At 39.3% G+C, this 16,857-nt stretch overlaps 2 protein-coding genes across 9 annotated transcripts in view; both read right to left on the bottom strand.

The window, feature by feature from the left end:
• Nucleotides 1-324: 324 nt before the first annotated feature.
• On the bottom strand, nucleotides 325-6,615 carry SETD9 (SET domain containing 9). 2 transcript variants are annotated; one of them, XM_040539863.1, is made up of 6 exons: nucleotides 6,362-6,615; nucleotides 5,934-6,289; nucleotides 4,069-4,192; nucleotides 3,048-3,163; nucleotides 1,724-1,829; nucleotides 325-689 (listed from the first exon to the last, which is right to left on the bottom strand). In XM_040539863.1, exons 1-6 carry the CDS (start codon nucleotides 6,598-6,600, stop codon nucleotides 602-604), a joined length of 1,029 nt encoding a protein of 342 aa, XP_040395797.1. In that variant the 5' UTR covers nucleotides 6,601-6,615; the 3' UTR covers nucleotides 325-601. The 2 variants fall into 2 exon arrangements, with proteins under 2 accessions (XP_040395797.1, XP_040395798.1); XM_040539864.1 differs by lacking the exon at nucleotides 1,724-1,829.
• Nucleotides 6,616-8,697: 2,082 nt separating this feature from the next.
• The window catches only part of MAP3K1 (mitogen-activated protein kinase kinase kinase 1), a 60,515-nt gene continuing 52,355 nt past the window's right edge, over nucleotides 8,698-16,857 (bottom strand). For all 7 annotated transcript variants that reach the window (XM_040540464.1, XM_040540465.1, XM_040540459.1 and 4 more), the window contains exons 15-20: nucleotides 16,371-16,523; nucleotides 15,546-15,708; nucleotides 14,189-14,320; nucleotides 13,074-13,216; nucleotides 12,486-12,617; nucleotides 8,698-11,373 (exon numbers count right to left, since the gene is read on the bottom strand). In XM_040540464.1, the coding sequence (XP_040396398.1) occupies nucleotides 11,224-11,373; nucleotides 12,486-12,617; nucleotides 13,074-13,216; nucleotides 14,189-14,320; nucleotides 15,546-15,708; nucleotides 16,371-16,523 (873 nt within the window). In that variant the 3' untranslated portion in view covers nucleotides 8,698-11,223. The remainder of the gene's footprint in view (nucleotides 11,374-12,485; nucleotides 12,618-13,073; nucleotides 13,217-14,188; nucleotides 14,321-15,545; nucleotides 15,709-16,370; nucleotides 16,524-16,857) is intronic.

Here is a 16,857-nt window from a genome sequence, read left to right as displayed (position 1 = left end):
AGGCACATCCTAAGTACATGCTGACCCTGCTGCTTCCAAAAGGCTTCATAAAAGATGTGCTCAACTGCCTACACTGAAATTCTTTCTGTAAGGAAAGAGATACCAACGGGAGTGGAACTGACTCCAAGAAAACCAGGATAAGAACCAGTAATCACCACAAACTACTGAGCATTGCCTGAGAAACACTTCATGAGAGGAATACTTTTTACAAACTGTGTCCATCATAAGCACGAGCAATGAAGTGGCAAAATACTGAGTCCCAGTTACAGAAAACTGTGTAAACTAGAAGATTAAATTATTAAAAGATTAAAAAGATTAAATAGAAGAACTTAAATTTTTATTTTATGAGCTGTATGGACAGCTGAAAAGCACTAAGCAATAATACCCACGATAGGAGGTAGCTGAAAACCCTGTGATGTAAACAGTTAAACCTTAACCACTGCACCACATGTGGCGTAATCTCAGGGAAATATAAGCCCACAACTTTATTTCTAAAGGCTGAAGTTACAGCTCTTCATTGTGTAAAAATGCTCATGAAGCTTGACGTACACACAAGAAGTATTGTAATGGTACAGACTTCTTCAGTCCTGAATCTATTAATTCAATTGATGACAGTGTAGTAATTAGAAAAAAGTTCTTCTCCTTGCTTGATGTCTCTGAGAGCGACAAGCACTACACACCTCAGGGGGCTGTAAAAAATGAAAAGCAAAACGTGTAAGCAAACAACTAAGATGTCAGGAAGCCTGTGAAAAGAACACTGAAATAGCGAGAGTAAACAGATTCAGAACTGGTATCATTACCAAAAAAAGTGCAGCCCATGTGGTATGCAAATAGTGGTTCCATGCACACAGTGACTCAGAAATTAAATGGACTAATCACGACAGAGGAAAAGACACTAATAAAGACAGGATAAGAAGCTACAGCCCTTTCTGAAACAGTTCCATCTTTACTCACTGTGCTTTCACACTTCAAGCACAGCATCCAGGTTTTCTTAAAGTTCAGTCTTACCTCTTCTTTAACTAGCATTTCTTTAGTTATCTGAAGTTTAAAAGTGCATCTTTAACTTTGCCTCTATAAAGCCTAAGGTCAATCAGAAAAGCCACTTTTCCAACATGTACCGTAACTCTCTCCAATCAAGATTCAGTTTTAGAATAGCTCCAGAAATAGATTCAAAGTCTAGATGGTTTTCTCTAAAATCCTTATGCATCCTCTAGATTAAGAGAATTATTTGTTTCCTGGGGTAGCAACTGGACCAGAAACTCAAATTCTTTGGTGTATTATATTCAGGACGTACTTCAGGACATACAACTTACTTCTTCACATTTCCAGTCAGCTCCATATAAATACTGTCAGTTTCCACACACCTCCAGTGAGAAACCTAAAGAAGCCTTCCAAATGTTTTAAGTTCTAAAAGAGGTGGAAATCCAGTTCATAACAAGCATGCTTTAATTGTTTAACCGAACATCATATGCCTTTATGCTCCATGTCATCAGAGGCATGCTTATCTCATGTCCAAATATGCGGGAAAGGAACAAAAAGACACCATCCTGTAAGCCATTTATAATGGACCTATTCAAAGAGATAAATTATCCTTACAGGTACACACTTCTATGTAACTCATCTTCATATGGAATAATATTCTCCTCGACCATGTTTGCCCTTTTCACAAATACAGCAGGCTTTGTGTCACACAAATCTTTGAGCTCTTTGAGTCACTGCTAACCTCTGTATGTCATGGCTGTAGACGATGTTTGGCAGGTACTGTTTCAGCTCTACTGGAAAGCATCTTGGCACATCAAATTCCTGATAACACACGTTGGCTGCTTTTTCTACAAATAAGAAAAAAAATCCTATGATGCTGAGAAATTCTCAGGTAGGGGTTAGAGATGTGTAAAAAAAGTACTGCTGCAAAAGTAGCAGATGCTTCATCAAGCCTGAAAACCATGCCTCTGCTGAGAGCTACCACACTCCCCTGAAGTCCTATTGTGAATTTACACAAGCAGCTATAAACAACGTAACCAGCTGTTGGAGGTTAATTTATCCTTATTACATTAAAAAAGATGACCTGATTATCAGCATGGATATGAAGGGGCACAACTTGCAGTGCACCAGAGACAGCTTACAGCATTGCTAATATCTAGGACAACATTTACTTGTACAGTTAACAAGTAAATGTTGTCAATTGGTGTCAATTTCCACGTTAGCAAGATATGTCACAAAAACAGACAGGGAGAAAATCACCATCTGTCCAGCAGAAACACCGGAATTTTCTTTACATGGGTTCTGGACCTGGAATGAGCGGTTTGATGGGACAGAGTTTTGTCCACATGCCCGTCAATACGTGTTTCATTACTCTACCTTTCCAGATGCTACCTGGAAGCAGGATAGTATCGGTGTAATGCAGGCTATGAAAGCCACTTACAGGCTACCTGTGGTAGCCATTAAACTTTCTGTATCTCACAACCATCTGCGTAAGTCCCACTTTTTCCCCCAAACCATAAGACCAACACACACTGTGAGGCAAAAGAAATAAATTGTTCTCATCATGTCCCACAGTTGTCATACTAACAACTTCCTGCATTTTGTGCACTTTTATTTCTTAAGTTTAAAGAAGTATTATAGTCCATAATGAAGAGTGACAGAATCTTTTGGTACATGCCACTTCGCACGTGGTTTTCTCAAGAAGTCTGCTGGAACTGTACTGGGAATCTCAGTCTGTACTGCCTCAATCCACAACTCCTTTGCCAGGTATCTATTCCCAAATACTTGCACTCTGGGACGTGTGCCTTCTGTACCACATACCAGCAAGGAGACATCTGGGGGAGCTGGTGAGAAAAGCTTAAGGATGTTCTGAGAGTTGCTGTGATGAGAGATGTTAACACTCGGTTTTCACAAAGAGCCTCCGAAACTCCTTGCTCCTTGTTTATCTAGCTTTAAACAGTTTTGCCCTTCATCCCCCATCAATATTTGATTCTCCTTGTCACTTGCAAAATAAATTATATCCACACAGACAAACTCAACCTTTGAAAATTTACCTGGCAACTTACCATACGAGCAGTTGTTAACATACTGTCCCACTGCCAGTGGGTTTTGTGGAGCAGCCGTGAGCCAGCTCACATCACTCATCTGGAACGGGCCGAGCTGATCCCTCCTGCTGCAAGACCTGAAATGACCCACAGTGTTAACATATATCACTGCTCCTTCACTTACCAAGTGGTACGTACTTCCATCTGGAGAAATAGCCAGGACAACATTTGGAAGGAACAATACCTTGACGACTGTTTAAAAAGTACATTTAAAACTCCTATCAGGAAGTGGTTGTCTCTGACACTCCAAGAGAACCAGCATGAAAACGCCATGTACAATTCCAGAAATCTGCATCAAACTTTACGATCACAGAAGAGCCTTGTTCACCTCTAAAGATGTGAAGGCTCATTACAGCATCATCATCAAACTCATTTCCAGAATTCAAACCTGGTATTAGTTGGCCCTTATTTTAGATCCTTTTTGCTTGTTAGTCATCTTATTTTCAAACACAGAAACTGCTCCACAAAAGTTCCTACAACTTGTATTTTAAGGTAAGTTAGAACAGTCCACTTCATGTCAGCTCTGTGCTTACTGCTAAGGGCTGCAGCTCCCTTCTTAAGTGCTGCCCATCTGCAGACTAGAGACAGAGCTGACAGATTCGCCCTTCTGCTATTAGCAGGTCCATATGGAGGTTTTTTTTCTTCCCCGTTCACAAAGCAGATTTGATTAAAGAGTTCTGAAGCACGTTAAAAAATATGCTATGTCCTGTTCCTACTAAAACTATTTTCTTTACAAGAAACAGTCCCTGTACACAACTTTCATCAAAATGCTTCTCACTGGTGTTACAGAGACACAAGTACATAGTAGATCATGTCCAGCAGCTCTTACCCTTGTGCTGTTTTACAGCATGACATACACAGAAGTGGATGATATTTCAAACAAAAATAAAATTAGGGTAAGACAAGAGAGACCTGACAATATTAGTACTAGCTTCTGAAATACCAGCTGAGTATCATTCCGCTATTTCTTACGGTTGCTTACCTGTACACTGCTTTTGATAGTCCTTTATCATTCCCATCAATAAGGACACCATCTATGCACCTAAAAATAAAAGGATTGCCAAGGGACTGGAAAAAGATGGGCTCGTGCTTTCTGTATACTGTACCTGTTGCAAGATAGATACGATTATTTCAGAAGAAAATACGTTAACTTTGAGAATAGGCTTACAACATCATCCAGCCTCCTCTACACAGAACCTGAAGTGACAGAAGGAGTAAGCAAGATCTCTTCTCTCAGCTCACGACCTTGACTCTTGTAAATGTCTGCAAGCTTTTAGATGCATCTTTGTGGGATACAAAAAATCTACGTCAGCTGAGATATTCCAAAGAGAAGCCATGGAAGGAAATTGTTAAAAAGAAGAACCCATGTGAGAGGTAGATGAAACATGGAAACATCACGACCAACTGGTCTGAGAGAGAAAAAGTGATCAGAAAGGAAAAAGTGACGATTGAATTTTTAGAGGAAAAGGTGATGTCTACTCAGGAAAGCACCCGTGAAGATACCCAGCTGCTTTGTTACTACTGTGCCAGAAGTCTGAAAAGCACACATACAAGCAAAAAACATGAAATCCCCCCCTCCATCACCCTGATCAGAGGTTTTGCTTGATACAAGAGAGGGGAAAATTCCATGCTGCCACGCCAAGGACAAATCATTTTAGCACAACATTTCCCAGATCTATGCCCTACACTTCAAACATAGACAAGTGAGAGCTGACTGGCTTGTCATTTTTCCTGACATTGCAGTTGTGCATCCCTCACAGCCACTACATCTTCAGCAACCCCCTGCAGAAAACCTCCAGTGACATCTTGTGGGCTAATAGGCAAGGAACCCCTCTGGCGGGCTGAATTCACTGCCAAACAACAGCCAGGAGAGCACTGAATGACCTGGTCTCGCCACTGGTCCCTTCCCCAGCCAGCAGCCCTCTGGTTTCCCTGTCACCTATGAAAAAGGCATTTCAACAGCTCATCCTCATTTTGCTGGATGAGCTGCTACACAAGACCCTCAGTGAGTCTACGTGTTTAACACATACCTGAAATCCAAAGTGAGCTGCAAGGTTGCAGGCTTGTTCCTCATGATTTTCATGGGACATTTACTCAGTTTACAGGTCAATGGCAATAGCCAGACAGCCCTACTTTGGCATGGCAAAATAACCTGCATGGCCCAGTTCTTGGACTGGACCCACTCTGGTACCACTGGCAGAAGCTGCAGAGATCACGTGCAGGGGATGCTTCTGTTGACGGATGAAACAGAAACAAATCCCAGCTCTTCAACAGAGCTGCCCTAGCTTGACCATACCTATACAATTATGAATCTTTTAAAAAACGTACCGAAATACAGTTCCAAGAAATGAGAAAGAGGAAGCATCTTTCCAAACATGCTTTATGGAGAAGAGTTCCACTAAATAAAGGGTTTAGTTTCATTCTCCAATATATATTTTTGTGCTTTGAAGAAGAAAGTGTGTGGATCCCCTCATCTGTGTGGACAGCTCAAATCCCCATTTCTTCAGACATGCGTCCAAAACAGAAACCCCAAAGAACTACACTGTGCTGTTCACTTGCTTCAAGTTGCTCCCACACATCTGTGTTTACAGAATCTGGAACAACTTCTCTAGCAGATGAAAAATCAGGCCTTCAGACTAAGAGGCTGTTTGATTTTGGGGTAAAATCCCCTCCTCCCCCCCAATACCGCTTTGCTCATTTGCGCAATAACTCGGGTTGGTTTATACACAGAAACACTCTCGTTCACCACAGCCTGTGAGGTGACGATACGACACGACGCAAACAAAACCCTCAGCGCAGCACTCTGTCGTCCTGCCCGAGCCCGGTGGGGAGGCGGCGCGCCGTTACCGGGGTACATGGCCACCACCGCCCCTCGCCGCGCGCCGCCCCTGCTGACGAAGACCCCGGTGCCGGCGGCGGGCAGGGAGCTCCTGCCGCGGGCGAGGCCGAAGCCCAGCGCCTGGAAAAGGACCTCCTGGGGACCGAGGGCCCGCTGGCTCCGGGCACCCTCCTCTGACCGCCTCGGCTCCGCGGATGCCGGCTCCTCGTATTTACGCCTGATTTCCGGGCGCACGGCCAGGACAGGCGTCTGCCTGCCGAGGTCGTTCGCGAACAACGCCGCGAACACTTTCAGCAGCGTTTCTAAGACGTCTTCGTCGGGGATAATTTTGTCCTGGGAGCTCTCAGGGACGTACCGGAGGGTCCTGGAAAGGAAGAGGAGCATTTGAACACGACGCCGGCGCGTTAACCCCCTTCCCCCCCCGCCGCCGCCTCACCTCCGCTGGCGGCGGAGGTTGAGGGCCAGCCAGGGCACGAAGCGGTACCGGTAGGCAGCCCAGCGCCGCCGCAGCCCGCGCAGCATGGCGCCGCGCAGCACCGCGACATGGCCGCCGCCGTGCGTCGCAGCCAATCCGCGCCCGGGCAGCGCGCCGCTATTTGCATACGGAGATGCTATTGGTGGGTACGGGGCCGGGGGGCGGAAGAGGGAGGTGGACGGGGGAGGTGGCGGCAGCATGGCTGTGGGGTGTGTGTGTGAGGGGGCGGTGTCTGCACCCGCCCAGGCAGCGTTAAATGCAGCCGTGCTCACGCTGCCCGTCGCTTTGAAGGCCAAATGTCCGTGGCTGGTGCTTCCGGAGGCTTGGGAAGACCGACAGATAACGGCTTCTCCTTGCTCACGGCTTGGGGGTGAAATAGGAGAATGCAAACACACAGTGGTGTGAAAGCCAAGCCGTGTGTGTGGAAAGCACAGCTCTGTGAGCTGCTCGGTCACTCTTGTGGTCTGCACAAGTGCGGTCCCTAAGCTCTTTGGTGCCTCACAAAACACAAAGGATGTCCCTCAAAAGCACTATAAAGTTACTCCCCTGTAACCGGGGGTGCTCCCAGCAGCTCACTTCCCTTGTATTCTCTCATGCAGCAGCTACCTGTCCCACTGGAGCGCTGGCTGAGGCTCCCCTCTCTCCTTCGGTACCTCCTTTCATAAAGCTTTGTCTCTGGATGCTGATCTTGACCTCCCATTTTACTCAACGTCTTCTGCTGAAGTAAAAAGTTACTGGGAAGACAAGATGGAACATGACAGCACAGATCTTGCTTTCTTAGGAAACCGGTTGTAAAAATAACCGTAAAGAAATAGCATTTGGGAATTGCTTTTGGTCGAGCAAAGAAAACAAATTGTCAAGGCTTATTGTACTCCTAACTGCGCACCTGAGCTCTTGACAACAGTTTGGGATTCTGTGAGCCAGGCCCACCAGTGCTGATATGAACAGAATTCCCTTCCCACCTCAGAGCCTTGCAAATGCATATAAATCGCCTCTCGATTTGTTCCGTATTTGCTTTAATTCTATTGTAAATTTCTTCAAAGTGCAGGAACTGAATGATGCAAACTGAAATAACCTAGGGAAATGACAACAGCACAGTGTGTCAGGGTAAGCCTTAGTCTTTGGCTCCATCAAAGTGCTTTCCTGCCCTCTTCTGGACTTTCTGGGTAATGACACTGAAGAAACATTGACAACTGAAATTCTGAATTCAAACAGCAGTGTGCCGTAATTGGAAAATAACATACAGGTTTGCCACAGTATATTGCTGCTCTTAAAAAGACGACTGTCACATTCATGACTCAGCTCAGCAAGGAACACTAAGCCATGAGAAAAATTAATCAGGGGATGGATATAAAAGAATTCAAGGGGATGTCCTGCAAGGTAGGCACAGGAAGGACAGAACAGCCACTTTGATAGACACACAATCCTCCTGACATTCCCATGTGCTCTGAAAGCGATTGTTAACTTTCAGTGAGATCTTGCAAAGCTGAAACACTGTCAAACCTCAACCTATGACCATCACGTAGAACTTTAGTTAGAAATAGAAATTTAGTATTGTTCCCACCAAAGGGAATCAAAATGAGGATAACTTACTATTTGCCTGTGGAAGAACTGAATGTGTCTTCATTTGAAAAGGTATTTCCTAAAACAGGTGTCTTGACTTTTACTCCCCAATGCTGGTGATAGGTGCTCTTTGCCATCCCTTGTTCTTAAACAGGAACATTTATACTCAATTTATCTAAGTTCTGTCATGTATTTGCCTTCTTGACATTACAGTGTGTTTTCCATCTTTTAAAAATCATAATTTAACTGCTGATTGCTGCTGCCAAGTTTTGTTGTTAAACTTATGCATTAACCTCTATTTTCAGAGAGCCATGTAAGTAATGAAGGAAATAAAGAGGTTGATTCTTTAACATGTGGAATTTAGTAGTGACAAAACAACACTTTAAAATCAATCATTTTTTAAATAAAAATATTCCCCCTTCATCCCCCCCCCAAAAAAAAAAAAAAAAAAAGAGAGGCAATCACCAGAAACACATGCCCTAGCTTTACAATACATATTCAGGCTGTTTGGAGGGAAAAAAAAGAGTTTGTTTGCTACTTAAATCAGAAGCAGCAGAACCACTTCACTGAAAATCATAAAAGAGTGGATTAACTTCCAAGGTATATAGTAACTCAAACTAAAAATGGGGAGGGTTTAGATTAGATATAAGGAATTCATCATGATAAGGGTTGTGAGGCACTGGAACACATTGGTAAACTGAACGTATTGATAATAAGCAAAGGACAATATTTGTTCAAAAACTTTTATTTACTATAAAGACAAAAACACCAAAATAGGTACAAATTATACTATATAAAATTGGTTCAATGGGGTAAAAACTTTTAATTAAAATATCTTGATATATTTAAAATAACAAAGGATATAATGAAGCCAAATTTCTTAACCCAGAGATTTCTGTAAAATTTGCTTGCACAGTAAGGTGCTAATAGAAGTTAGCCCTTAAGCCCTGGAAATCTTAGGAATCAGTCACATAGCAAATATAATTTCATTGTGAAAGTGAACTTTGGTAGAAGAAACTCTATAGGACACCTGAGGTAGTAGAAACTGGAATAAACAGCAGTAGACGTTATTTACAACTTAAGTACCAAATAACATTAAGAACACAAAAAATAATTACACAATACAATTTTCAGTCCAGCTTTGATCCAAAGAATAAGAATATTACATCACATCTGCATTTTAAAAACACCACAGTTACCAGCAAGCTGAGGGAAACGCAAACAAACTCAAACAAAATGCATTTGGACATCTAGAGGCAGTTTGAGTTTGAAATGTGGTAGGCATGGTGATCTACAAAGTAATACTGATTAGCTGAGGTTCATCAGTTTATACAGTTTACATTTCTGCCAGAAACAGTATTAATCTGACAACTGATCTTCCAGTACATGAATTGGCAAGAGTGCATCCTTTAAAGCTTGCACATAAGAAAGACATGGAAACAATCTTATTAGAATGAGAAATTCTAAAGTGGTCAAAAAAAAGTCAAGTACAAAACAGTTAGAGCTACCAAACTTCACATTTCGGTATTATCTTTTTAACTCTTCAAAGTCCACCAATCTGCCAAGACAAAGGAATGTAAAATTTCCAAAAGAAACACATTCACAACTAATGACACTGCTTTTTTTTATTAGTATGAGCACTATCATTACTGTAAACTTATCTTTAAGATGTTTTACTTCCAATTTGTATTGTACATTTTTAAACGTACTATAGCTTATTTAGTTTGTCCTGAGTCTTTGAAAATAACCAATTCTATTTCAGTCCCACAATTCAACTGGCTTCTGAAGAGTTAAAACACAAACAGTATTTTTATCAAATGGATTAAACACAATCAGTATATGATTTAAAAATATCCCCATTAAAAAAAGCAAAAGAAAAGCTGCCATTTTCCTTCAGAATTACATGCATCAGAATCTAAAAACCTGCCTTTAGAATCATTTTAAAAACATGTTTTAAAAACACACCTGCTAAAAACAAAAGTTTTGCACTATATATAGGTGAAGCTTTACTTCACATTTTATCTTGCTTTTCAAGTCCAAGTTTGTTTCTTGTTAAAATAAATACCTTTCTTATGGTAAATTTTTTTAAACACTTAGAAATTAACTTATCACTAACAGCTACAGTAAATAGATGATGTATGGCAGAAGGAAAACAGCAGGTAAAACTTATCATCAGTAACGTATGCGACCTCAGTTTTGCTACAGAAAGAATGAGATTTACTCATAGTTGACACCTGCTCCCACAGAAGCACAGGACAAAGTCTCCCATAAACTTCAATGTGAACTGGGTTTGAGGCCTTTGACTTGAAGTTTCTCTACTTAATTTGCCAGAACAGATTGTACAAAAAGCTATATGAAAAGAAGGCTCAACAACTTTTTGCGTGATTCAGACTCTGAATTGTTTTACGCAGAACATTTTTTTTTTTATAGTAAACTATACTATGAGAGCCTGAAACACTGACTTGTTGAAGGTGGCATTTTATTTCATTCCATATTTCCAGCAAATCTGTTTTTAAAACTTGTGTCAGCAAGATATTCAGTGACACAGTTTGCATCTTTTTCTAAAGACTATTTTAAAAGATCACCTTTCCCTGAAAGTTAAAAATACAATGAAAGCACAAAACTTTAATTTCAAAAGAAATTACACAGCCAGCAGTAAATGCACAGTGAACCTCAACTGCCTGCTCTTACTTTAAGGAAGGCAATTTTTTCTTTTTTTTTTTAAAGTATCCATCAACATTTGGATTTCTTACACAGAGAACTTTGTATAATCAAAAGGGACAGATACATAACTTCCTTTTAACCAGTGCTGAAAACTGACTGTAATTGCAGAATCCTCTGCTTACATGTATGTGATGTAAGATGGAACAGTGATTGCTATATTAAAATAGATCCTGAGCCCCTCAGCCGCTAATGTTGCTGAAAAAGTGCTCCAAATAAAGTAAAAATGACTTATCTGCTAAATAATCATGCAGACTTAAAGCAAAATGCTTTTGTGTTGACACAGAGCCAGATGTTTGAAAAGGCACAGTTTACAAATCTCTGCACATATTGTGAAATGTTGAATACTAAGCTTAGGTAAAGATCTCGATTTGTCAATCACATACTTAAGTAGGGTCCTCCACTGGCCTTAAGTCCTTGATGTATCTGTCATTAAGGCCATCAGAATAACACAAGCTGCTGTGCTTAACTGCACTGAAAGACAGTTATTACATATTCAGTAGCATCTTCTTCAGTATATCAGCCTTACACATAATTAACTACCATGTAGTACGGAAGACTGGGTGTTTCAGCAGCTCTCTCGATGGGGGTCTGTCCTGAGGTTGAAGTTCTAAACATCGAAGAGTCACATCCCTCAAACCAGGAGATAGATGTGAAGGGATTGATGGAGCAGTAGTTGCACTAGCAATCTGAACAAAGAGAAAAAATTTTTAGAAGTCAGTGACTCTTAAGCCCCCTCTTCTACCCCAAAAACCTTCAACAAGCTGATCATTTTCAGCTGTCAAGTTATACCGCATACTTTTATCCACTTAGCACATTTCCCACTGCAGTTTGAGGATTAATTCTTCAGTGACCAGCTGCAGGACATGCCATAAGAAAGAGGTTTTACGTCAAACTTGTGGGTATTCTTTAGTCTACTACTTGCCATTGGTGTTAACTGCCATGATGGAAGAAAGCATGGACACAACTTGACATACCGTTATGCAACATTGCTCAGTTAAATCTAGGTTTGCTCTCTTGCTTTGTCTTTACTGTGTTTCTGCTACCACCCCACAAGACAATCTTTTTTCAGATGGAAGAAGATTACTCCCCAAATTCATTTTCACCTTCGCTAGACAAGAGGATTGAGAACACTAGGGTGACACCACCAGATTCACACAGACATCAAATCATTAAGACAATTACATTTCTTATTTGAATACTACTGTGCTAATTTTATTTAGTGTGGAAAGTGTGGAAACACTTTCTTCAGTCATGCTAGTTAAGACGATTATCACTTTCTTTACCCGTGACAGTATTTTCTTCATTCATGCCTACAGTTCATCTAGATTTTTAGAATTAAATGTATCTAATTAATTTTAGTAAGAAGCACGAATGCTGAAATTGATGACCTAGAAAAGGGAGGGACAATATTTATATACAGCATGACATAATGATAGATAATCTTTTGGTGAAATCTGGTCGTGGAACATCAGGTTTTACCAAAGGATATTCCCCACTATGAAATATGAATACACAAATGTTTTACGGTAGAAACACTTTTCTTTTGCTCCCATACTTTACAGATCTGTAAGTAAGAGTTCAAATCCTTGACTAGAGAAAGATGATTTGATCATCTCTATTCCTAATTTCTTTTTTGGCCTGATACATTATGTATCTCAGAACAGAGCTTTTTCTGCATATTAAGAAGGGCCATTGCAACAACTCCTACAACCTGTATGCTTTTCTAAAATTCACACTGCTATATATATGAAACTGGTTGGCGTCTTTTGTAGCATATTTGTAGCAACAAATACCTCACCTTAAATATTAGAGCAAGGTGATTGGAGTGTTTCTCTGCATTCCAGGGAGGTTTAGCACAAGCCATTTCTATAACAACACATCCAACACTCCACACATCGCAGCTCCTACCATACTGCTGACCTCTCAGAACCTGAACAGATAGACAAAACAAAGCTCAGATTATCCACTTCAAAGTTTAACTCTAAGTTAAATTCTGTCAAAAAAAATAATCAAGTGCATTCTGATCAACATTTCTAGTTAACAGAGTGATCAGTGATGTAAATGCCACTAGAAAGCCATAGAGGAGAGCTAGTGAAGTGCCTGATTAAGGGACGAATCAAATAATATTGCACTCTTTTGACCAAATGGTCACTTGGGCTTTTGTAACAATACTCATGATATATCTTGCAAAAAAACTACATATATCAACTTTGACAACAAGAGAGAAATGTCATTATTCCTATGTTGGTATCACTCCTATTCTTTAGAGCAACTAAATTTAAAATACATTAGAAGCATTTATAGCAGTCTTCTGTTATTTAGCTGTATGATTTAGCTTACAGAGTTCAAACAATTTTTCAAGTAACTTCCAAAACTGCTTTCTTACCTCCGGTGCCATAAATGCAATAGTTCCCAACAACTGTCCCTGAAACTCCCCAGCACCAGTTCCTTTTGATGCCAACCTGGCTGCAGCTCCAAAATCAGCAATTCTTAATCTATGACCTGTGCTGTCAATTAGCAAATTGGCACCTGTCAACAGCATAATAAAAATACTGCTAGTTGGGTTTCTATTAAAGGCAAATGGATGAACAGACAATTTTCCTCCCTCCATTTCAAAACTATATGTTCACATTCCACCCCCACTATCAAGGAAATCTAAAAAGTCAAGGACAAGTCTAATAACGTCACTTTTTTGTTATGCCCAAATGATGCTGCACATAGGTTTAGGCCGTCTGAGAGATTTAGAGAAGGAATCAAACTTTCTAAGTAGGGCAAACACAGGATTCTGGAACAATGCCTGGAGCTCAAACAATGAAAGAAAAACCCTGGAGGTTTTCATTGTCTGCAGCTCCCTATGAAATTTAAACTTATTTCATCCTTTGGTAGCTTTGAGATGTTTTAAAAAGAATTACATAGCAAATGAAAGTTTTCCTATTTTAAGGAGAAATATTAAGACAAGTATTTGCCATTATTAGGTTGATACTTATCTGGATCTCTCTCTTGTTTGTGGACAGATATAGTGATATTAAAGGCAGAAGTTTAATAAGGCTTGAACTTCCCAGTGAAGTCCAAATTTTGTTTTTGTCAAACAGCACAACTGTGTTTACATTTGATCAGGATAAAAGAAGAAATCACAATATTGCCATACATTAGAAACCTGACCTCCTTGTTTTGTCTTGTTCAGATTTTATTATCACTCCACAGTAAATATTTACATGAATTTAACTAATTAACATTTAAAGCTACATGGTGACTTTATATTTCAATTTAGCAATCCAGAAAACAAATTTTTCTATATCTCTGGCATAGGTAGGAAACATCCCCAAGCATGCTATGAATGTTTTGATTAATTTCTGTAGAACAAAGGTTCCTAAGTTGATCAGATGTACTCAGCAGACACCACTCTAGAGATGGTATCCAAGAGAAACACCAGCTCTCAAGCCACAATAGATGCTGCTTTCCAAACATTAAGTTTTAGGAGACCTTTTAAATAATTCTTACCTTTAACATCTCTGTGGATTATCTGATTTTCGTGGAGGTAAGAAAGGCCACGTAACAGTTGTTCTGTGTAATTAATAATAACTGATTCTTTGAAAGCTCCGTATTTACTTAACAAATGAGCAACTGATCCCCCTAGAAAATAAAAACAGAATTTATCAACACTCATATTTCATACAATGGAATGTAGCATTGCCTCCTAAAATTGCAGTTCTCTAGGTAAACAGAAATATAGTTGATTACTTGATTACTTTCTGCCAGGAACTGTACATATTATAATGACATAGATGTTTATGCTTCCTAGAAGCATCAACCTTCCTTACAAAAAAAAATACAAATACTTTAACGTACCAAGTACTGGTATATAGATCTTCAAGGATCTGGATTTTACACTGTGCTTATCAAAGTACAGTAATATATCTTGGGCTCGAGTGATGTAAAGACATCTCCTGACATTTTATTACTTAAGTAATATTACTTTTCAGAAAAATAAAGAAAAAAGATTTTCTGCACTACTGGTTGTAAAAACACCTACTTTAGCTTTGCTTGTTAGCACCCTGGTATTACCAAGTAGTTTCTGCCAGAGACCATAAAGTGCAATGCTTTCTTTAATAGGAAACATGCAATAGAATGTCTAAACCACCAAATCTAGTCTTGATAACTAGACCACAACAACATTCATAAAATAAAGCTCCTTCCTAAAGAAAAACACTTTCTTGTCCCTGCTGTACAAAATAATGAAAAAAATATTACTAAATTACAAATTAATAGATTTTGAACTACCTTTTTTTTTCCTTGAAGCATCCTACTTACTATATATTATTAGAAAGTTACTTTAAATTCTCAAATGCCTTTGTGTGTCTTCTGACAGTTTTTAAGAAAATACTTGGGACAGAAACAAGTGACGGGTATTGCAAAATTTCTAGCAAAGTTATTTTAAATAATTATTTAAACTTATTTACATTATTAAATTATTTAAACAGAGCTACATAGAAAACTCTGGAAAAATATAAAGCTGAAGGTGTCTGTCTCAAAGTTTGGCACCTTCTTTAGATGCAGAATATGAGTAAAGTACTAAAATTTCTGTTCAGGGCTTTCAACTGCATTAACTGTATAACAAATCAGACACGGAAAATTTCAAGCCAAAAAAGAATCGCAGTAAGAAAACCGCTATGACTGCTTGAACTGTTTTGTAAGCAAGTAAATCTTTATTCTTTAATCAGCACAAATCTTTAAATCAGCAACGAAAAGAAGTTTGCAAACTTAAGCAACACAGGGAATATTTTGCTATATATTTTTGCGGAAACTACAGTTCCAAGACAACTGATACTTTCATTTTCTTCCACATGCAGTTGTTTACCTGCCATCCATTCAATAAAGAGGTTATAATTGCTCTTCTCACATGTAGCACCTAACATGCGAATAATATTAGGATGGTTCAGATGACTCATCATACGTATCTCCTCCCTCAGCGCTTCAACTACCTCTTCTTGCTCAGATGATGTGTTCCTGACATACGTCACCTGTTTTGAAATATGATATTCATATTAACTTTACATAATTATCTGTTCTGTAACTGTGCCCCCTCCCCAAACCTTTTCAGTACAGCAACAAGAATGGATGGCTTTCCATCTCTGTTCACCATCCAAAAACTTCAATTGTTCTTTTAATCTCAAGTCCCTTCAGCTGAGAATTCATCTCCATGCAAGACAGTCATAGAAAAGTAAGAGTGATCTTGTAAGAGTGATCTTCTGGAGGAAACACTAACAGAATCTCTGGAGTAGAGAACCTTTCCTTTTCACTTTGCTGTGCTTAAACTAGGAAAATAGGGCATCACTTTGGAACCAAGAAATCTGTGCTCCATTCCTAACTGTCACTGACGTGTAAACTTGATAAAAGCAAAAATGCATTTGAAAAACTACAAAAAAAGGACCATATAAAAATATATTTCAAAATGTATATTAGAAAGTACAGTATTTTTTATTTTATTAAAAAGTGAAAGAAACTGAAAATATTATGTTAATAACATGAATATAAAGATTTTGTATTATGTGTTATGTGAGTACATATGACAGGGAGCAAAAGAACTAGGGAACAGTCTGAGAGCAGAAGGTTTTTATATAAAATATTCCCCCCAAAATATCGAAGAACAAGCAGAATACATTGAAGGAAGTGAAATATTTACCTGTTTTACAGCCATTAATGTCCCTGTTCCTACATCTTGAGCTTGGTAGCAGGAAGAGAAAGCTCCAAGACCAATTTGCTGACCTTTAAGCCATTCTGCATCTTCTCTGTAATGGTGTTTTGCTTTGGTATGTCCAGGCAGGGTTTCTGGTGTCTAAAAGTTAAATTCGGAATCAATTACTTGTTTAGCATGCATCTAAAATGTAGATGTTCTGGAAAGCTATGAAATTTCCATGTTTATATGCCTCTCTTTGCCCATACATTTATTTATATTGCATGTTAGACATGTTTCAGATGAGATCAGAACACTCATTTTCCATAATCCACACATTCCTACAATATCTAATAACAGAGTGCTTCCTCTATGTTAGTGACCAAAGGTGAAAGGCAAGATATAAAGACACGAATAGGAGCAGGGCTTTTTTCTATTTCTGAACTAATTTCTAGTCAGGTTTTTACTTAATCGTCTACTCTAAAGAACCAAAATC

This window comes from Cygnus olor, chromosome Z, assembly GCF_009769625.2.
Source record: "Cygnus olor isolate bCygOlo1 chromosome Z, bCygOlo1.pri.v2, whole genome shotgun sequence".
NCBI classification, from domain to species: domain Eukaryota; kingdom Metazoa; phylum Chordata; class Aves; order Anseriformes; family Anatidae; genus Cygnus; species Cygnus olor.
The sequence above is the reverse complement of the archived record's forward strand: the minus strand, read 5'-3'. Positions and strand labels throughout refer to the sequence as shown.

Coding starts and splice junctions, on each gene's coding strand:
- SETD9 (XM_040539863.1), bottom strand. CDS start 6,600: ATGCTGCCGCCACCTCCCCCGTCCACCTCCCTCTTCCGCCCCCCGGCC. Junction 6,290..6,361: donor AACCTCCGCCGCCAGCGGAG/GTGAGGCGGCGG, acceptor CTTCCTTTCCAG/GACCCTCCGGTACGTCCCTG. Junction 3,164..4,068: donor CTATCAAAAGCAGTGTACAG/GTAAGCAACCGT, acceptor GGGTCATTTCAG/GTCTTGCAGCAGGAGGGATC.